The following is a 23,540-nucleotide window of genomic DNA, read 5'->3' on the forward strand; positions in this document are numbered from 1 at the left end:
CCATCATGCATCGATATGCGGAAAATATCCAAAAAGAGGTCCTCGTGTTATCCAAAAGATCGAGTATACCCGTTTCTTGGACCACCCTGAAAAATTTAAGATGGAAACCAAAAATGGCTCTAAGAAATGAAGGACTTCCAAAATATATCAAATTAGTTACACCAAGAAACCAAAAGAGAAAATATGCCAGTCGACGGTCTGGCTCTCGTAAGAAGAAAAAACAACCACGATTAACCCGAAGATCTTAAAGGTGCACAAGGGAGGAACACAAGAAGAGGCAGGAAGGTAAAACCTATGGTGCTGGTGAATTCTATGAGAAAATGTTGACTCAGGTAAGAGTTTCTTCAACACGCAATTCTTTGTTATGTGTAATGTTTCAGGTGGTGAAAATATCACCCATTTCTCATAAAAACTGGCATACAGTTGACATGACGAACAAAATGTTGAATGCTTTTTACATGCATACCAACCTCCCATGCACTCAAGCGTAAACGTGCCGCACCGTTTGCTATAGGTTTACATTTTATCTGCACACAATAAAAATGGACAAACGTTCAGCACCTCAGAGCGGAAGTTCGAAAATTCTCCCTTCAAGCTGGTGGCATAATTCACATCGACGCAATACTGAATCGTGTTTTATTTGGAAAATTCCCGGTGCTTCACGGACACGAAGGCAAGAAGACCTCGGCAATGTTGTAAGATGGACAGTAGGCAATGGTTTGATGATAAACGGGGTTAAATCAGTTTTAATTACCGAGTTGACGGGGTGAAAGTTCCTTTTGGGGATCATTGTAAGTATCTAGGTGTTAATATAAGAAACATATCTTCATTGGGGTAATCACATAAATGGGATTGTGAATAAAGGGTACAGATCTCTGCACATGGTTATGAGGGTGTTTAGGGGTTGTAGTAAGGAAGTAAATGAGAGGGTATATAAGTCTCTGGTAAGACCCCAACTAGAGTATGGTTCCAGTGTGTGGGATCCTCACCAAGATTACTTGATTCAAGAACTGGAAAAAGTCCCAAGAAAAGTAGCTCGATTTGTTCTGGGTGATTTCCGACGAAAAGAGCAGCGTTACGAAAATGTTGCAAAGTTTGGGCTGGGAAGACTTGGGAGGAAGGAGAGGAGCTGCTCGACTAAGTGGTATGTTCCGAACTGTCAGTGGAGAGATGGCGTGGAATGACATCAGTAGACGAATAAGTTTGAGTGGTGTTTTTAAAAGTAGGAAATATCATAATATAAAGCTGGAATTCAAGGACAAATCGGGGAAAATATTCGTTTATAGGAAGAGTAATTAGGTATTGGAATAATTTACCAAAGGAGACGTTCAGTACATTTCCAAATTATTTGCAGTTATTTAAAAAAGACTAGGTAAACAACACATATGGAATCTGTCACCCAGGCGACTGACCTGAAAGCAGATCGGTGGTGATTAATTCATTGACGATGTACAGCCTGAATGATCCGCGCAACTAGGTCCTCCTCCTCATTCTGAACTGGGGTTTCATGCACCAGGTTTTCAATGTGGCCCCACATATCGTCTGGGAGGTAGACAGCCGAAACCACCATGGACCCTTGGTTCCTATGTTCACAATAATTTATTTGTACCTACCGACACCCCTGCAATTTACGAAATAAAGCTTATCCGCTCCCTAAGTTGTTTCTCTATAATTACAGCCACATCTCTTTTCTGGCGTATTATGATGGACGTTGTTCAATGGTGATTTTATCCTGAAGCAGCCAAAATATTACAATCATGTGGAAATCTCCACCACCAAGGGTAGAACTTGCTAACTGCGTTCAGAACTTCAGATAACAACCTGCACTCGTGTACTATTAATAGAAGCAGAGAAATGCATGCAGAGGTGAATAAACAACCTGAAGATAAGTCAGAACTTGTGTCAGCCTTCTGATTTGAAGTCAATTTGATCTATAATCCGCCGGGCTGAGTGGCTCAGACGGTTAAGGCGCTGGCTTTCTAACCCCAACTTGGCAGGTTCGATCCTGGCTCAGTCCGGTGGTATTTGAAGGTGCTCAAATACGACAGCCCCGTGTCGGTAGATTTACTGGCACGTAAAAGAACTCCCGCGGGACTACATTCCGGCACCTCGGCGTCTCCGAAGACCTTAAAAAGTAGTTAGTGGGACGTAAAACAAATATTATTATTATTATTATTATTATTATTATTATTATTATTATTATTATTATTATTATTATTATTATTATTATTGATCTATAATACAGACAGCGCACACGCTTATCAGGCTATTTTCTTCTTACACTCGAGAATACCCCACAAAAATGTAATTTCACGGAAACATATAGGCCTACAATTCGCATTTTGTACTCAATTACGCATTTTTACGCGGGGTAAAACAAAGTATTAAACTTCATTGACCTTTACATGTCAAATGCACTTACTGTGACATTATTTGGCATTTATCGCAATTGTAAACGCCGGCAATCTATCAGCGTTCACTTCCCTTAGCTCCACATAACACTAACAAGAATTTTTGCCACGGAGAACTGCAATTTTCACGCTGCTGAACTTCCATCCATGTTGGAGCACGGCCGGTAGCACACGTCGTTAACTATAGTTGAGAAGGTATAGTAGCTTAGGGCGCTTCCCGCCGCTACACTGGAATGAACGCAAGGCACGGCCAGCTGCAGCTCCCGCGGGCTGTCGACATGTCACTGGTGGTCAAACAGAGGTCTTACGGGCCGAATTCATAGACAGCACCTATACATAACTGAAAGCCTTAAGTAAAAGTAAAGTAACCTCGTGTCCTCATCCTGAGGTGGTGCAGCTCTTTTCAGGCAGAGCTCCAATGGAGGTGAACTGCATATACCATTTTAATCACATACCAGCCCTCCTGCCATTCTAAAATTTCTGGCAGTACCGGGAATCGAACCCAGACCCCCGAGGACGGCAGCTAATAACACTAACCGTTACGCTGCGGAGGCGGACAACCCTTAAGTAATAAGGGGCCACTTATAGTAAGTCTTCACTAATATGAGTTTACATTTCATAGACGACACTTAGTAAAGAGCACACACATTTATACAATAAGTATTTACTGAAGATCTGGCACGCTGTATATTACACTCATCCTTCCTGGATCGTATAGTTCTGGCTGCTGAGTAGCGGAATGATCAATGCGTTTTGTATATCGAAATACACTGTACGCCATTTGTTACAACTGTTGAGGTTAGAGGACCGTCTTTACTTATTTAGTTATCAGAATGACAGTTCATTTTCCCGGTAAGCCAATATTGTTGTTTACTATTCTCTGTGCCTACGTCTTGGTAACTTATCAACTTCTAGCATGTTTCCAATTAAGCCAAATTATAATAATTCTCACCTGAAATGACGAGGTGGCATAACATCTCAAAGCAATGAATATTTTCATTAATGGTGAGATAGGGAGGTTATGTTCGCTCTGTCAGGCAAGGGAACAAGAATATTTATAACTGTTACTTCACTAAAGGAGGACTTTCTTTTAAATTGTTGGTCACAATACATTTCTACAGGATTTTCTATGTCTCTCAAATACCTTCTGGGTGGCACGCAAAGCATTCTGTGTGTGAAATGGAACATATTCAGCAAAAGCATTTTCCTCCATCTTGCAACCAAACAACATAAGTGAGTTACAGATCCGCTTAACCCTTTACTGCATGAATAATTTTTTGTTTTCGTTTGGTGAAGAAAATTTCAAGCTTTAATGTTCAACATACGTTCAGTGTATTAGATGTACCGGCAATTCTTAACTGGGGCTAATAGCTTAACACTCATATGTGATGTGGATTGCCATAGTTGAATATATATACGAATTTTCACGATTTTACGCTAAGCTTTTAACATTCAAAGACCGAACATTACTACCTACGTACGTACTGCAAGGCGCAAGTACAGCTTGCAGAACCGTAGGTCGGTAATGTCTTTGAGGTTGAGCCAGAGGTACTCCTGAAGCCTGTGGTAATGTGATGGGGAGGGCCCACGTAAAATAAACGGTGGTTGGTTCGCGTGGATGTTGACGGGGTGGAAGGAGTACCTTCGGTTGTAGGGCTGTTTTGTCTTATGTTATGTAAAAAAAAAAAAAAAAAAAAAAACAAGGCATCACTGGGATATGTGTTTAATTGATTGTACAGTTGAAGATGTGCCGTAAAATACAATATTTGTCCATTTATACAGGTGAAAAGTTGTTTGTTGCCTGAGGGCAACAGTATGCAGTAAAGGGTTAAAGGAATAAGTGGAACACTTAAGTAGGTAACATGAAATGAAACCTAGCTTATAAGGGGCACTTATGTACAAGCGCTGTCTATGAATTCGGCCCCAATTCGGAAACATCCACCAACGCCCCGAGGCATATTCAGTAGTGTGTCAGACAGGTATTTTTCAAGGACTTAACGTGCTGCCACATGTTCGGAAGATATAACACGGTAACCATAGCAAATGAACGACCTCTGCGTCATGAAACAATTTCTAACCCTCAAACTCACAAACAACAGAGTACTTACCAAAGTCTTCATGAGCGCCGACAACTCTTTGGTAACGACGGCAAACTTGATGAAAGCAGCCCCAATGTCAGGCTCCTGGTCCTTGTTGAGAGCTGTACCGCCCAGCTTCTCCAGGGATCGTGACAAGTACATCTCGTTATCAACGTGCGCTGCAACATAAAAACCAACCATCATTACAGTTATCTCGAAAATCAGATGTTTTCCTATTATAACCAAATATTTCACTTGATCAATCAAACACTGTTTTTCAATATCAGAGGAAACGAAAGAAAAAACATAATCAGAAAAAAAAAAAGCATGGAAAAATTGTCGAAAGACAAAAGGACACAGCTATTCAAATAATATGACGTCAGTGCTGTATGAACTACTATTTGCCGTATAGTTAATTAGGGGTAGGATTGGGAAAGATGTAGTTGTGGCTTGTATGTCGGTAATAATAATACTGCATTTCTCGATACCAAGTACAGAATAATCAAACACTGCATTCATTTTTTATATGTTTTAATGCGTTAGCGAAAGAAGCCCTGGAATATCAGGTGAAATGCATGGAAACAGTTTCTTACTTCTGTAAAGTCACTTCAGGTCTATTTCAAGGCAGACCAGCTATCACCAATATCACTTAGGGACAAATGCAGAGCTGTACTATACATTTGAAAAGCTCTTACTTTCTATGAGGAAGCACCTTTTCATGGAATGGCTCACGTAAGAACATTGAGTAAAATTACTTTGAAATGTACCACTCCACGGGTACCGGCAGTGAAGGAGGATCTGACCGGTTCAAGAAAGAAGCAAGTTCAAGACTGGGTGTATGGGATAAAGAATCTGAAGAACTGGCGAAAAATGGCCTGAAGAATTCTCCTTTAGGGAGCAAGAGAAACTATTCCAAAGGTATCTGTTGCATGGTGGAAGACTTGTAGCTTGGGAAAAGATAATCAAGACCAGAGATTAACAACACTATTATAAATTCTCTGTAGCAACTGTCGGGAATCACTTGCAGGGACGTCACAGCACATGACAACTTCTACGGAATTGAAAAAGAAAAGGCACGCACGGCCGCGAGGTTTCTCTCTTAAAATACGCCTTTCCGACAGAAATGAATTATTGCTGTAGATCGTCAGAGATGGTCTGCGAGAGATTCTCAGCGACTGCTTCGTCATCTCGTCATCTACAGCCGATACTCCAAGTCCACAGGTTTCACTTGTAACGGCGAAGTGCTGGGCTGTATTGTATGTGGCACTGCGCAAATGTTTTCACTTTCTTGCACTGCCGGTACAATACAGACTGTTCTACTGCAGACGTCTTGGGCTATTCGACAGGAGTAGCTTATAAGCCAGCACTAGATTTGACACACACTCAAAATCATTTCATCTCATCAACTCATCAGATGAAGTTGACGTCAACAAGAGCATCCGGTCGTAAAAACTCGCTACGCTCACTTAATACACGACTCCATGTAGAAACGGGACAAAGGCTGGACAAACAAAAGGAGAGGGGTTATAAGTCACTGGTAAACCCAAATAAGAGTAAGGTCCTTGTGTATGCGTACCTCGCCAGGATGACTGGAAAAGATCCAAAGAAAAGCAGCACGATTTTCTCTGGGTGATTTCCGACAAAAAAGTAGTGTTACGAAAATGCTGTAAATTCTGCGCTTGGAAAACTTCCGTAAGGAGACGAGCTGCTCGACTAAGCGGTATGTTCCGAGCTGTCAGTGAAGAGATGACGTGGAACGATGTAAGAGACGAACACGCTTGAATGGAGCTTTAAAAGTAGTAAAGTTGACGAGAAAATTGGAATTCAAGAGGATAAATTGAGGCAAATATTTTTAAAAGGGGTATTAGGGAACGGAATACATTATCAAGGGAATGTTCGATTCATTTCCAAAGAAATTATTTAAGAAACTACTACTTATTTATTTAGCGTATGTGTTTTGGATACATGCTGAGAAACATAAATACATTCATCACTATATTATAAACAAACATCTAGTTCTTGGACGAATCTGATGGAATTCTGGGTTGCCATTAGGAATTCCTCATACTCTCCTCCGTAAGCACTCTTTCTGATTTCTTCCCTAACACGTTGAATGCCCTGCCATGGCGCGCTGCAGTCACATGCTGGTGAGGATTGCAGTCCCCACTTGAAGAGTGGATCTCCATATCTTCCATGCGCTGGAGCATTTTGAAGTCATTCTCTTCTCCAAGAATCAAGGATGTTAAATCTATTGGGACTATTCCTAAGTGTGAGAGGAGGATACCTTTGGAAATTTGCCCTCTGGGCGATAGTCCTAAATGCAGATTATTTATTTATTTATTTATTTATTTTTTATTTCGTTAGGGCCATCTATGGACCACGGTGCTTGTGTCTTAGCTGTTTCTTGATGTCATCGTCGTTGTTTGCCACAATTGTTGTTCTTAGCGGTTGGTTGGGCAGCTGTTTTCTTGTTGGTACCTCGAGCTTTCCTGATGGCCCAGTAGTCCTTCATTTTCTGGCTAAATTCAATCTTATGTTCCTCAGACCATTTCCTGGTCTCGTTTTTTGGTCTGCGGGTAACTTCTGTGAGGGATGTTACAAAGGACTTAGTTTTAAGAGTTGTGTGATAGTTACTCCGATCAGCTATGTCGTTTTGATTTATATGGAGTCCGAAAGGTCCTTCTCCACTTGCTTCATCCACACGAATCCAGTAGCTTTGCCCTTGTTAGGAGCCTTGAAGATCCTATGGGATAACCTATTTGAGTCCATTCTAGATAGGTGTCCGTAAAAAGCCAGTCGCCTTCTTCTGATGGCATCTATGAGATTTTCTTGGTGTTTATATAGCTCACGATTTATTTATTTATTTATCTATTTATTTATTTATTTTTATTTATTTATTTATACCGTTGACCGTTCATCAAATTCCTTCCGAGGAGGTTAACTTCACGATATTTTATGTTACAGCGGGTTGCAGAATCTGTTGATGCCGTAACTTATTCGAAGGTGAGGCGATTTAGACACAGGTACAAATTATGAAAACTCTCTCACCTACCAGCACATACCAAACAAAACTAATTGAAGTATCCTCGTTCTGTTGAGGACGTTGAACAGTCGCATCGACTGTAATATTATTGGTACCATGCTCTAATTAATGAACAGAAAGGGTGATAAAATTGACTTTATGAGCTGCTGCATTACGTCACCGAGTCTCTATGGTGCTGTTGAACCTGCTGACTGCAGAGAACTGGAGATCGATACCCTGCTTTCATCATTCCCATTACCAGAGCTCGTTAACAGAAAGACATAAAGCAATCTCTTTAACAAGAACGACGACACACAGCTTGATGAGATTGTCAATACTATAACGTCTACAGATCGCAGCTATCTTGTTCAACAAAAGGAGTCTATAGTGCAGCGGATATCAATCAGGTCCAGTTTTCGCAAGGTTGATCTGCATAGAATCAAAATCAATATATGTTTGGAAATTCCATTGAAAGGGCCTTAGTTACGGAGATTTTGGCGTTTCAATTCTCAAATATCAGTTATCATCATCATCATCATCATCATCATCGGTTCTCTGCCTATCAGCAGGTTTTGCCATCCTTTTAGTCTTCCAGTATCTTCCATTAATTTTCGCAGTGTCCATCATCTAATGCCTCTTTCTTCCTCTCAACCTTCTCCCTGGAACTTTTCCTTCCAATACCTGTGTTAATAAACATTTCCTTCGTAAACTGTGACCTAACGAATTCTTCTTTCTCTTTTGAATTGTCTCCAGTATTATCGTCCTTTCTTCACGTACTCTCTCCAATACTACTTCATTCCTTAATTTGTCTTGCCAGTTGATCTTCTCCATTTTTCTCAATACCCACGTTTTAAAAGATTTCAATCTTCTTTGTTCGTCCCTTCTCAAAGTCCAAGTCTCAGACCCACAAAGAGAAACGCTAGAGTTTATATGCGAATACACATTTCTTTATCGGAAAGATAATCACATTTTTAACATGTATATGTTTTGGGAATTGGAAAGGACATAAAACAAGGATATGAATTATCACTATTTTTTATTTAACATCTATATAGAAGACGCCATAAAGGAATGTTTAGCTACCAACAATCATGGCATGCATGTTAATGGGCAACTGTACAGAACCATACGATTTGCATATGATATAACATTTATAACTGAAAATTAAGAAGACATGGAAAAGGCACTAAATCACATGAACGAACTGCTAATAGAGAGGTGCTGCATGAGATTACACAAAAGGAAGACCAAGAAAACCTGTAGAAGGGATAATTACCAAATTACCAACGTGCTGATGTATGGAGAAAACTAGATCAAGTAAATAAATTCAAATATCTAGAAAGTTTGATAACATCTGATGGAAAATGTACGAGAGAAGTAAACGCCCAGATTGAACAGGCAAAGGGAGCTTTCTAAAAATAAAAAAAGAAGTCTCTACTAACATCCAAGACCATCAGCATGGTGGTACGAAAAGACTTCGTTAAAAGTTGTGTATAGAGATTTGTAAGCTAGGGTCAAACACATGGACCCTGAGAAAAGCTGAAGTGTTGAAACTCAAGGCCTTTGAGATGTGGTGTTGGCGTCAACTGCTAAGAATACCTTGGACTGATGGAGTCACAAACGAGAACATTCTTAAAAGAATAAGTGAGACACGCGCCTGGTTGAAACCTTGAACAAAAGAAGGTTTGCCACTTGCTTCGTCTATCTGACTGGTGCATCACACTGTTTGAAGGGAAAATGAAAGGTAGAAGGACCAAAGGAAGACCTAGAGTGCAATTTATAGACAAAATAGTAGGCAAGCCCACCTGTTGCCACTTGAAACAGCTGGCCAAAGAACGGAAACACTTGGAAGATGTGAATGTTACCCACCAATCTTAGGATTAAGGAGAGTAAGATGTTTTGGACTGGGGTGGGGGACTATCAGGAATTCGCGTGGACAGAAAACCGACACCATGGTAACGAGAGTTTAAATTTTAGATCCATATTCGGTATATGAGCCTTTGTGGCTCAGGCGGCAGCGCGTCGGTCTCACCGCTGGATACCGTGGTTCAAATCCCGGTCCCTCCATGTGAGATTTGTGCTGGACAGCGCGGAGGCGGGACAGGTTTTTCTCCGGGTAGTCCGGTTTTCCCTGTCATCTTTCATTCAAGCAACACTCTCCATTATCAGTTCATAGCATTTATCAGTCATTAATAATCCCCTTGGAAGTGGCGACCCCATTGTAATAATAGCCTATATATGGTTCATTCATTACATCCCTGACCCGGTCAGAGACTGGATAACAGGTTGTAGGTTTTCATTCATTCGGTATATCCTCATCGTAATACCGTGAACAAGAAAGAATCATTTTCAAAAAAATGGTACCTCGTGTTTCCCAAGGATTCACACACCTGAGAAAAACCGAAGAGCCGGGCAGAGTGGCTCAGACGGTTGAGGCGCTGGCCTTCTGACCCAAACTTCCTGGCTCAACGCGGTGGTATTTGAAAGTGCTCAAATACGTCAGCTTCGTGTAGGTTGATTTACTGGCACGTAAGAGAACTCCTGCGAGACTAAATTCCGGCACCTCGGCGTCTCCGAAAACCGTCAAAGTAGTTAGTGGAACGTAAAGCCAATGACATTATTATTATTTTGTTCTCTTTGAAATAAATAAAGCCGCTGATATTAATCAGAAGTGGACAATTCAAAGATACAAAATATGTCAAAATATGGCGTAATACGGGACAATTGCCGTCCTGCATAGGAAATAATCGGGACATTTAGCAAAACAACGGGACGACCGGTAACCTGGTTATAAGCAGTCACAAAAGCAAGCATTCAGAGAAGCGTTCTTGTAGCATAATGGTCCAGGCGTAGGGGTTCGAACCACAATTGAAACCTCCTTTTTTCTTGTTTTTTTTATTCCCGTGTCAACGTCATTTTAAACAAGCACCCAAAGCCAATATAGACTTTAGCAGAGTTACGAATACACGTTTACAGCTCCCTTCCTTTACATCCTATCCCAGCTGAACAAACTGCGTTCTATACAACAATAGGAATAGCTGCCTCTGTGGATCAGTGGTAGAGTGTCGGCCTCCGGATCCCAAGATAACGGGTTCAAACCCTAGGAGAGTCTGTTTACACTGCCATTACATCAGGATGACCATCTATGAACTTACTTCTGAACTACGATATGTGCTGCCATCTATCGCTAAACGTTTAAACCAAGAATCAGCTGTTCAACTTACAATGTTTGAGAGTATGGCTCCAACAAACAAAGCAAAAGTTGCTGCTTTAGCTGTTTTACAGTGGTAAAAAGGAAGAAAAGAAATGCCAGGAAATGCTGGACCCGGGATTGGATCAAAAGAAGAGAAGAAGGTCCTTGGTCGAAAATTAGTTGAGGTTAGAAGACTAGTATTCATATAGGAATTCGCTGATTGTGTTTTCTGCCTCTCTTCTTGCATTTCTGTTGTGGTAAAGTGGCGTTTTAACTTCGTACAAACAAGGATATTTCTGCTATTCGTCAGTAAAAGACTAACAGCCTCCTTAGCTCACCCGGATCCTGCCATTTTAGAAAGAAGTGTTTGTTTACAATCGAGCTTCACAATCTTCTCACGACGTAGCGCCAGCATCACCGTGATGTCAGCTTCGCTGATTGGTTCGTTTCGTAAAATTAATTTTACAGAATAGAACATGTCCTATTTTATGAAAAGTTTTATCAAAGGTTTTATAAAACTTGAATTTGACCGTGAGCAACAGAAATTTTATAAAATTAAATTATTGTACAATAAATTTGACAGAAAATTTTACCGTGGGCAACAGGCATAACGGACAAAATGTAATTGCCTACAGTGAACAATTTTCCAATAATTATCATGTTTGTTATAACAACAGAATTCAAGTAAAAAAAAATCTAAAATGTACATTTTCCTGTGAGAGGGGGTTATTTACTTACAGGGAAATAATTAACCCCTCCCTAGCCGGGGAATGCCTGAAATAAACACTAGTAGTTAACCCCTACGATCCTTCTCCCCTCCCCCCCCCCACCGTTTTCTTTTCTGATTTCGCACCCTGCCAATTAGGGTTTTTTTTCTTTGCCGGAGGGCTTTATACGCCTCAGAAACCATATCCCTTGGAGGTCACTCAAAAATTATAGGAATTTAAATGCAAGAAAGGAAAATTTATGGTGCCACGAGAGAAATGGAATATGCATTAACCGGAGAACCTCTTATTTTTAATGCTATTTGTTCGGGGCGTGGACCTATGTAGATCTTTTGCCCCTACTGTATTATGTATGATGTGTTGAATGTGAGGAAAGGAATATTAAGGACGACACAAACACCCAGTTTCCAGACCAGGGGAATTAATCATTACAATTAAAAAACCCTGATCCGGCCGGGAATCGAACCCGGGGCCGCCGGTTGACAGGCGGACGTGTTGCCCGCTACACCGCGGGACCGGACCAGCGGACCTCTACGCATTAAATGACGGGTTCACTGATGTCGTACGTAAGAGACGCCTGAAATTCTATGGTCACATTTATAGAATAGACGGCGACAGGCTCACCAAAAGATTATTTAACGTAATCAACTCAAAGGTCAAAATAAACTGGCTAGAGGAAACTTAGGCGGATCTCCAAGAAATGAATATTAAGGACGACATCACAGAAGATCGTGGAGCCTTTAGTACAATAATAGGCAAGCACAGATTCGTAGAGAGACCTAAAAATAAACTGGTAGGAAGTGGCTCATGGAACGCACGATGCAACACAGTGCATTCATGAAGGGATTTTGGGAGGATAAGAAGGCGAAAACCATCAGGCCGCCGAACAAGTTAAAAACTGGTCTTTGAATGGGCATAAGGAACAAGAATTATATATATTACAAGTTTCTTTACGTCGCACCGACACAGATAGGTCTTATGGCGACGATAGGACAGGAAAGGGCTAGGCGTGGGAAGAGAGCGGCCGTGGCCATAAGGTACAGCCCCAGCATATGACTGGTGTGAAAATGGGAAACCACGAAAAAGCATCTTCAGGGCTGCTGACAGTGGGGTTCCATCCCACTATCTCCCGAATGCTGTATACTGGCTGCACTTAAGCGACTGTAGCTACCGAGCTCGGTGGGAAGAAGAAGGACAATAAGAAGATTATTCGTTTTACGTCCCACTGACTAATTTTTTACGGTTTTCAGAGACGCCGAGGTGCCGGAATTTAGTCTCGCAGGAGATCTTTTACGTGCAAGTAAATCTTCCCACACGAGGCTGACGTGTAATGAGCAGCTTCAAATAACACCGGACTGAGCCAGGATCGAATCTGCCAAGTTGAACTCAGCTGGCTTGAGCGATACGAACAATAAGGCACATCTGACACACAGATTGCTTCCAAGGAAACTTGGCTGTTTTCCACTCGACTACCAGTGACGGAGAATTCAATTTGATGGCTGTCAGTCAGCCCGAATGACGCCACCTCCCAGTTCACCTGCTCTCAAAGAGACTGGTAATTGTTTAGCCCAACGCTTAATTGACTTGCAGACCGCGCACAAGAGCAGGCGGAAGGTAATATCTATGGGAACATCAGAGAGCAGCCAACAAACTGCACGTGAATTCGATTATAAATTATTGAGTGCAATTATTTTTAAATGGCAGATCGGAAATTAGAAGGCCACAAATAAAATCCACTCCAAATATAGCATGCAAATGTTTAGTACAGTATTTATAAAATATTAGAACACGAAGCAATAATGACGAGGTTACACATTAGTATCCCGTTCGATTGGTCTAAATTCAATTTCCGGCTCTGCCATAGCTTGGATCATAGCCTCTCTCGAAAGCACTGTGGACAGCAGTTGGAATGCAGTCCAATGTCGCATATAATATCACAGATGACGTCACAAATTAATACAGTACCAGTAACGTGAATATTATACACAAAAACTTCATGCAGTTTATTGAGCTGTTGCTGTATGGAAGTATATTTGGACAAAATATGTAATACAGGTCAACAACGTAGCTAGACCTTCTTTTGGAGTAGAAGGGGATGGTCCTAAGCTACGATGACCAGACGTCCCGTATTTTATGATGATGATGATGCTTATTGTTTAAAAGGGCCTAACATCTAAGGCCATCGGCCCCTCTGTACTTTATGGGATCATCCTTTATTTCCCTTAAGAGTCCCGTTGTCCCAACAAAATACATACGGAACGCAAATTGTCCCTTTATTTATTAATGGTCCCGTATATTTTGAAACAGCATGTTTTTAAGTAACGTGTAACACAACGAAGTGGAGAACAACTGTGGTCATACCCAAAGTGTAAAGAAAATATACCCCTTGATGAAAATAAACTGAACAAGACACGAATTTTGAACTTATTTGTTGGTAGTATGTAATGTTTTCACATGAATGCAGTTCGTCATTTCTGGTCTCTCTGTGCATTGCCTATTGCTTGTGGCGTGTATAAGTGTAGTTAGCGTAACCAGTTACTTGATGGTTTTACACAAAATTTCAAAATTAAAGTGTTTTTTAATGGCGAAATTAAAGCTGAGTTTCCATTTCTGCAATTAGAACAGCATAGCAAGAATTTATTTTGCACGTTGTATAAAAGTAGTTTTTTAACCTATCATGGTGGCCGATCTGATTTTGTGTAACATTAATGTGAAAAACACATAAAACAATTAAACAAAAACATTCAAATGTCATATTTACATGTAATAATAACATATTTACTAAATTAGTAATGGGAGGGAAAGTATTATGTTAAAACAATTATTACGCCCTTAAATGGTTAAATGTATTTTGATGTTCCTTTTAGTATAGACTTTAACAAAAAGGTACGATGGCAATCTAGTTGAAGCATAAACCAAGTATTCATGCTATTATATTGTAACATATTCATTTTAACACAATATTAATTTAAATCGGCAATAAAAATAACTATATATAGTAATAACGAATTTTTATATAAAATGTCTATTCCTGTCAACTTTTAATTTATGTCCCGTAAAATCTGGACATCCCATCTTAAGCTAAAAAGTCGGTTAACTAAGAAACAAACATGGAATATGTTAAATTCGAAACTTTTTATTCTCTCCAAAGCAAATATTGTTTATTTTACTCAATTGTACAACTAGCCCTAAATATTCAACTGTTTTGATCTATTCTTTTCACACTCACTTTAATTATACGTAGTAAAAAAAAAATCCCCTAGCGAAACGTGTGAGATGAAATTGGCAGTATCACCACGACGGGAATGAATCGCGAAAGTCACATTGAAAGACTAGGTTTTGCCTGAACTGTACGCGCCAGCCCAAGAACTGATCGACAGTAGTACATAACTGTACGCTGTGTTGCCTGCACTACAGGCGCAAGTCCACGAACTAACTGCAGTACGTAAGTGTACATTGTGTTGCCTACATTGTAGGCGTCAGTCCACGAACTTACGGACTGTAGCAGTATTTGCAACTGTACTGAGAGACCCATTACGGAATAACTATACCACGCTTCCTTTTCATTTGACTGTGACATCGTAGTTGATTCGTCCACTGACAGAGTGATTTCCTGGTGCACACTGTAGAGTTTTAATCTTACCGTCCGGGAGAGACCCTTATACTGTCAAAATTATGAAGCAATAGACTATATAAAATGTGCATTATTATTATTGGCGTATGGAAACAACTGAGGTACATATATATACACAAGCACACAATATTTACAAATATACACAGATAAGAAACATGTTTCTTGGGAGTAAAATTTAGTTATAGTAGAATGCTCAGTTTGGTGATCCACTGCATGGCTTCCTCTCTTGGTTCCAAAAAGTCACTCGGACTACCTGTGTAGGAACGTCGTACACCTCCACTCACAATATGGGGGATCGCCTGCCGAGAGGCACGACAGTCGCACTCTGGTGATGAAATATATTTCCACTTATAAAGGTCATCCCTGCATAGTCCATGATTTGTTCTCACCCGATTAAGAGTGGTCCAAAGCTTACGCGGTAGATGATGTCCACAAGGAAGATGTTCACCAGAAAAGATGTTGGGTAGAGAACTATCTGTGGCAACTTTCCAGCGACTTCTCCATTCTTCTAAAGGGTGAAAACTCTCAACAACCAATGTGACAGCATACGTAAATATGGATCACGTGACTTGAGCCTCGTTATCTTGAGAGCGGGAATATGATCGACAGTAGTACACAACTGTACGCTGTGTTGCCTGCACCACAGGCGCAAGTCCACGAACTACCTGCAGTACGCAAGTATACACTGTGTTGCCTACACAACAGGCGCTAGTCCACGAACTAACTGTAGTACGAATATGTACACTGTGTTGCCTACATTGTAGGCGTCAGTCCACGAACTTACGGACTGTAGCAGTATTTGCAACTGTACTGAGAGCCCCACTACGGAATAACTATACCACGCTTCCTTTTCATTTGACTGTGACATCGTAGTTGATTCGTCCACTGACGAGTGATTTCCTGGTGCACACTGTAGGGTTTAAATCATACCGTCCGGGAGAGACCCTTAATACAATTGAGGGTTCATTTCAATCTTCTTGTACTCTCGAATCAGAGAATTTGATCTTAAACATGGCGGCATTATGGTACTAAGAAAGCAATAACTGTGGCGGCTGGACCTATTTTTTTTTAAAGATCTACCTGCAATGACAAGATTATTTCGTAAATCTTCTAAAGCAACAATGATGACTTTGTCATAAAATATGAAGGTTTTAAAAACAATGCTATTGTCTCATATCATAACAATAAGTAATAATAAAGGGAATATACGAACATTTTTTTTGTAAAGTTCATGCATTAATATTATTACATATTTCACTGATATTCATTACATTTGTATGTACATATTTCACACTTTGGCCCTTATTATGTATGGCATGGTCTACCTCGGCAGACTTCTCTGGCTAGCGTGGAGCAAATCACAGTGATGTTCCCAACCTCCACGTTAACTTCTTACACGATGTTTTTCGTATCTGTTTTATGTCTCATCCACACAGAGGGTCTTATGGCGACGATGGGCTGAAATAGGGATAGGAGTGGGAAGATAGCGGCCATGGCTTTAAGGTACAATCCCAACATTTGTCCAGCGTGGAAATGGGGAAACAATGAAAAACACCAGATACAAAGCTGTTGACAGTAGGGTTCGAACCAACCATCTCCCAAAAGGAAGTTCCCAGCTACGTGAGCGCAGCCAACTCAGTCGGGGAGCATTCTCTCAATTGATATTACACAATGCGGCTAATGATTCAGCCGTTTTATCAGCAGTCCTCTTGTCGAATGAATCGCGATTTCACAATAATGGCGCTGCGTCACATCCGATACAACCGGGCCTTTCAGGGCCAAATGCAATTCTATTCTCTGGGAATGAATGGGCATGTGCCCATAGTATATCCACAGTACTAGACAGCCCGAGATTCGAACCTCGCTCTTGCAGCCTTAGCTAAGGTGATGGCTTGCATACATTCGTTCACAGTTCAAAGGTATCTCTGTTCATAGGCTTATTGTGCATTTTTTTTAACAATTGGCTTACGTTGCGCCGACACAGATTTTATGGCGACAATGGTACAGGAAAGGGCTAGGAGTGGCAAGAGCGGTCGTGGCCTTAAATGAGGTACAGCCCCAGCATTTGCCTGGTGTGTAAATAGGAAACCACGGAAAACCATATTCAGGGCTTTACTTTACAACAAGGAAACTTCGTTAATAATCCTCCCATTCAACACATATAACAATATATTAAGATGTTATTCAAAAAGTTTCAACCCCTTTTTGATGAAGATGCTGTCTGTTTTATAAAGGGGCCTAACAGCTAGGTCAACGGCCCCTAACGATACGAGGTGAACGAAATGAAAATGAAAACTCAAAATGTATCCACTGACTACAATCAAAAACGAATGATAATGAAAAAATTATCGTGAAACGATCAGTGGATCTAATTTACAATGCCTTAATTACCGGGATGAAACTTATTTAAAGAGGCTTAAAATCCAGGTCACCGGTTCCTCATAATGGTACTAGTCACTGGTAAAGCAGAGCCATGGTGTTCCTCCTACAGTGGTAATAATCACATACCCATGGTATGTCACACACAAGAACAAGAGTTAACCAAGGGAGGATAGATGAAGGTGAGGAGCCTGGCACAAGTAAGTCGAAGCAATGCAAGGAATCAGTTAAGGGCCCCGTGGTCACCAACCCACGCTCCAGAGCCGAGAGCCTGTGAGCTCCTATTAGTGGCGTCTTGCGACAGACAAGGGGATATCGTGGGTGTATTCTTCATCTGCGTCCCCCACCCACAGGGGGAAACTCATTTTTGAGCCTGTTCACTGGGTTATCGATAAAATTACAAAGAAAATGAAATGAAAATCCGCAGCCTGTTTTCAGTCATTCGACCGGGTCAGGAATGGAATGAATGAATGAATGAAGTCCCCATCCAGCGGCGAGGATAGGAATTGTGCCTGCTGCCGAAGCATGTCGCACTCCTCTGGAGCAATTATTAATGAATGACATATGAAATGAAATTATATTGGAGTGTTGCTGGAATGAACGATGATGGGGAAAACTAGAGTACCCGGAGGAAAACCTATCCCATCTCCGCTTTGTCCAGCACAAACTCACATGGAGTGACCGGGATTTGAACCACGGAACCCAGCGGTGAGAGGCCGGTGCGCTGTCACCTGAGCCACGGAGGCTCGATAAAATTACAAAGACATATTGCTAATATTCTGGTACACTTAAAAATACCATTTATAAAATACATTAGGAGTTCTAAGACAGTCTATTTTGGTGTTTTCATGGTTGATGTAGCTGTTAAACATGTTGGGAGGTTACTGAGCCTATACAGTAACGTCTAATATAAACATAAATGTTCATTGTCAAGGTGTCAATATTATATGACTGTTGGTACGATGATTCGGTGACTACATGTGCTGGCTGGGTGACGTTTTAGCGGGTGTTCGGTTTTCATTCGACTGCCCCTTATATTTTAATACAAGACAATGAGCCATGAATGAAGATATACGCTGTAGAATTGGAATGGGCATAAACAAAACTAGAATACAGACAATGCTACCGGCATTCATCATAGCTTAGGAAAGTGGGAGAAGAGAAAAGCGAAGGCACTATCCAATGTAGAAATAAAGTGCAGGAAGATAAAAGGGAGAGAATTCAAGACTATTGGAAAGGTAGAGCAAGTTATTATAAAATTATCAAGATTTTAAATAGCTGGCGGCATACAAGAGTTTATACGAATCGATACAAAGAAGCAAGGGAGACAGCTGGCGGGCTGACTGTCTGAATAGAGATTTTCAATCACTAGTGATTAACACTTCAACGAACAACAGGCCAAGTACGTCATGCGCTTGTCGTGACGTCATCCAGTACTGGGGAAGAGAAGCAGCTTTTCTGGCTAGATGAAATAAATAAAATAAATAAAAAAGGGTTAAACGTGAACAAATTCTGGTTTGCAATTGTGCGTGATTACACTTTTAAGTGGAATTAAATCCACCAGGACGTGAAATTTCACTTGCATGGACTGGAATTCGAACTACGGTGACGTAGGCTGAAAACAAATCTGTGGATCATTGATAGAGTGGCGACCTCCGGATCTCAAGAGAGCGGATTCAAACCCGGCAGAGGTAGTCGTATTTTTGAAGGGCGGAGAAAAATCAATTAGACATTCCATGTCGTACGATGTCGCCATATAAAAGACCTCTGCTCATCAATTTGGTAACGAAATTACTGACTGACAAAAATTAATTAAAATTCGACCATATGTCGCCCATGTGTGTAAAAAGACACGCCCGCAACGTTAAATCAAAATACCTGCACATGGTGCCTGAGGACGTACAATTACTGATGATGATGATGATGATGATGATTATTGTTTAAAGGGGCCTAACGTCTAGGTCATCGGCCCCTAATGGTACGAAATGAGATGAAATTTAACAACAATTATAAGTTCAAAACTCATCCACTGACCAGAATGCAAAACGTGATGATGATGAATGAATGGATGAATATGAATTTAAAATAATCACCGGATCAAACTCTCAATATCGAAAGTTAAAAATAATTCCAAAATTAATCCACTGGCTAGAATTATAAAAAAAGATACACTTAAAATGAGTGTGAACTTAAAACAATCAGTGGATTACTGATCAAGGGACTGCTTCCAAAGCACAATCCTGAATCGATGATGCTTACCGTCTAAAGGGGTCCAAAATCCAGGTCAACGGCCCCTCATAATGGTGCTTGTCGCTAGTAAAGTAGAATTATGGTGTTCCTCATGTAGCGAAGTAACGAAGACTCACGGTATTCCACACAATGTGGTACTACTCACGGGTAATGTAATACGCACAGACCTATGGTGTTTCTCACATTACGCCGCCACTCATAGGCAACACAAACCCATGGTGTTCCTCATATAGGTGTACTAATCACAGGCAAGGCAGACCCACGGTGTCGCTCATATAGTGGTAATAATCACAGGCAACGTAAGCCCGTGGTGTTCTGCATATAGTGGTACTAATCACGCGTACTGTAAAACCCACACTGATTCACCCTCTGCTAATACTAATCACAAACCTAGTGTGTACCTAACATAGGTGTACTATTCGCAAGTAAAGGCGACCCATGGTGTTCCTCGCGTGATGATACTGATCACAAGTAGTCTCATGGTTCTAATTCAATCATCCCTTGGTCGTCCCTTTTAGTCGCCTCTCACGACAGGCAGGAGATACCTTGGGTGTATTCTTCATCTGCGTCCCGGGGGTTGTGTGACTGGTCCGCGACAGCTATTTTATTTCGTTCAAGCCACCGGCAAGCCGGTTATGACGCGCCACGTGGGAGTATCACCTCTTCCCCTATTACGCCAGCGTAGTAGGTTCATGGCGTACAATTATTACCAGAAGTACATTTTCTAATAATATCGTTAACACCAAGAAATATTGCACCCCTACTTATTAGTGACGCCTTTCTCTATATCTGCATCATTGTACCAGTTCAATTTACCTCTTGGTTCTTACACAGCTCTCTTCGCTAAGGAGAAATTTCATCACATATACTCTCTCTTATCTACAACATGTCCGTTATATTTAATTAAACGTTTATTGCAATACAATATAAACTTGGACAGATATTACATCGTGTCTGATATCACGAAAGGTAGACCGAACACCCTTCTTTAGTAGATTACCTGTACAGCAGCTCATTGCATCTCAAAGGATCTGCTGTTAATGGGCGAACACGTTCAGCAATAGAGTTACAGACCTCGGACGTGTTATAGATGCTATCGGTGCTCACTTGTGTGGTCGATAGCATTTGCCAAGACCACACAGGGTCCACTAACTTCTGAGGTTACTAAACACTTCAATGATAAAATCACAATCAAATTCATCAATGCTTTCTATCTTTAAAAAAAACCCTAGAAAGATAAAGTATTTCCAAACAGAACGTGCAGGTTTATCAAGCATTCTCATTTTTTGAATGGTCTTCTTCTTTACAATGAGGCCTGCTAGGGACCACATTCCAATTTCAATCCATCGTTCCTTGCTGGTTCCTCTTCCGTTCTTTCATGTATTCCTTCATCATTGCACTATGCTTGATTCTTCTCTCTTCAGACCACTTTGGACCGAGATTCCTCTTCATTGTTCTTTGGAATCCTTCCATTCTTAAAACTTTCCTTTTAAAAATCTCCCTCTCTATTGTTTACTTTTCTCTTATTTTATTTCTATCCAAATCTTTCTTGACCTCTCGTATCGAGCTCGTTGTTGATTTTTTTCTCCCAAAGGTACTTTAATATCTGTTTTGTCAAGCTGTAACCATCCATTCTATAGATATGTCAATTTTTTTTGTTAGTTGCTTAGGAAAGGGCTAGGAGAGGGAAGGAAGCGGCTGTGGCCTTAAGGTACACCCCCAGCATTTACCTGGTGTGAAAATGAAGAACCACGGAAAACCATCTTCAGGACTGCCGACAGCGGGGTTCGATGCAAGCTCACAGCTGCGCACGGTCCAAAAAAATAGCAATCTCTTTTTGAATGTTATTTTATTCTTATTTCTTAGGCCTTTTGCCCGGTTATCCCTGGTCGGTACTAGTGTCGATTAAGCCTAGTTTTACGGTCAGATGCCCTTCCTGACGCCAACTATGTGAGGTATGTATTCACTGTTGCGTGATTCTGTTGTATGAAAATGACTATGAGAATCAAGAAGACTAAAAACATCCAGCTAGAGAAATTAACCAACCGTGAATCGGGAATCGAACCCGGGACCCTATGAACCTAAGGTAACTAAGTTGATACTTAACTTCTTGAGTACTGAATTTGTATGATTCTCCGCGCCTCAATGGGTAGAAATGGGACAAAATGTTATGATCAAAAGGAAAGGAAATCATAATTCAATTTCATTGACTGCAAATGTTCAAAACATTCGACTCTTAACGCTGGTAATTTTACGATTAATAATAATGGCGTGTGGCCACCGAAGAGGCCTGGTGCAGGGCTTTCGAGTTGACACCATATAGGCGACCTGCGCGTCTATGAGGATGAGGTCTTACCTGTGATTAATTCTAATGCTGAAAACCGCACACACACACACCCAATCCCCGAGCCATCAGAATTAACCAATGAAGGCTAAAATCCCCGACCTGGTCGGGAATCGAACTCGGGACCCTTCGGATCAGAGGCCAGCACGCTAACCATTTAGCCATGGAGCCAGACATTTTACTATTAAAGAAGGGAAAAGAGCTTGAAAGTTTCAATACCCTTCTTTTTTCAATCTGCTTTACGTCGCATCGACACAGATAGGGACAGGAAAGGGCTAGGAATGGGAAAGATGCGGCCATGGTCTTTATTAAGGTACAGCCCCAGCATTTGCCTGTTGTGGAAATGGGAAACCACGGAAAACAATCTTCAGGGCTCCCGACAGTAGGGCTCGAACCCACAATCTTCCGAATGCAAACTCACAGTTGCGCAACACTAACCGCACGACCAACTCACTCGGTGGTTCAATACCTCGTCACTACGTCAAAACGTTCAGAAACGTGGCAACTACTGTTTCTGGAAGGGTACACGACCCAGGGATTCAGTCTACTAGAGAGCTGTACAAAACGAGGTTCTGGAAGGAAGAGTACTTGATAAAACAAAATAAAAAAGCTACAACCTATTTTCCAATCAGCTACCGGGTCAGGGATGGAATGAATGAAGCCCTCATCTTGCGGCGAGGATAGGAATTGTGCTGGCTGTCGAAGCCTGTCGCACTCCTCAGGGGCAATGATTAATCACTGACAGATGAAATACTGAAGAGTGTCGCTGGAATCAAAGATGACGGGGAAAATCGGAGTATCCGGAGAAAAACCTGTCCCGCCTCCGCTCTGTTCAGCACAAATTCACATGAAGTGACCGGGATTTGAACCACGGAACCCAGCGGTGAGAGGCCGGCGCGCGGCCACCTGAGCCACGGAGGCATACATAAAATCACAAAAATAGTGTAAATAGGGACTAAGGTTTGTCATACTTACATTGTATTTCATTATTCACGACCTTCATGACTCTTTGTTTGGCTAATATTCTCATTTATCAATGCCAACTCTTGATGTTAGGGTAGGCTAATATTCCTTTTGTTTTCAGCTTTAAAACAACAATCACTACCAAGAACAGGAATTCTTAAAACACAACCTTCCTCATGTCCGATACCTTTTCCTAATTTATTCGGGTTGGCACAGGATATTCATTTAGCCCAGTTTTATCGTCAAATACCCTTCCTGACACCAATCCTATGTGGAGAGATGTATTCACTACTGCGTGTTTACGTGCATTAAGATGCTCACAAATCCAGTCCGCGAGCCTAAGGCACTAACCATAAAATCCTCAGCCCAGGTGGGAATCGAATCCGGCCAGATCAGGAGCCTGACTTCTTGATGTCTGCAATAAACTGAACTTATTCTCAAGGCTCAGTATTAATTGTTGAAACATTCTTCTGGCGATGAGCAGTGTGCAGAATGTTCGGATAACAATGTTTCCATTCAGTGTTCAGTCGCTCCAATGTTA

The 23,540-nt window shown here is 41.1% G+C and overlaps 1 protein-coding gene across 3 annotated transcripts in view; it reads right to left on the reverse strand.

Moving 5' to 3' along the window:
- The window catches only part of Asap (ArfGAP domain of ASAP), a 244,735-nt gene that overhangs the window by 132,892 nt on the left and 88,303 nt on the right, over window positions 1-23,540 (reverse strand). For all 3 annotated transcript variants that reach the window (XM_067154304.2, XM_067154302.2, XM_067154305.2), the window contains exon 2: window positions 4,520-4,668. In XM_067154304.2, coding sequence (XP_067010405.2) covers window positions 4,520-4,668 — 149 coding nt within the window. The remainder of the gene's footprint in view (window positions 1-4,519; window positions 4,669-23,540) is intronic.

The sequence above is a fragment of the Anabrus simplex genome, chromosome 10 (genome assembly GCF_040414725.1).
Source record: "Anabrus simplex isolate iqAnaSimp1 chromosome 10, ASM4041472v1, whole genome shotgun sequence".
NCBI lineage: Eukaryota > Metazoa > Arthropoda > Insecta > Orthoptera > Tettigoniidae > Anabrus > Anabrus simplex.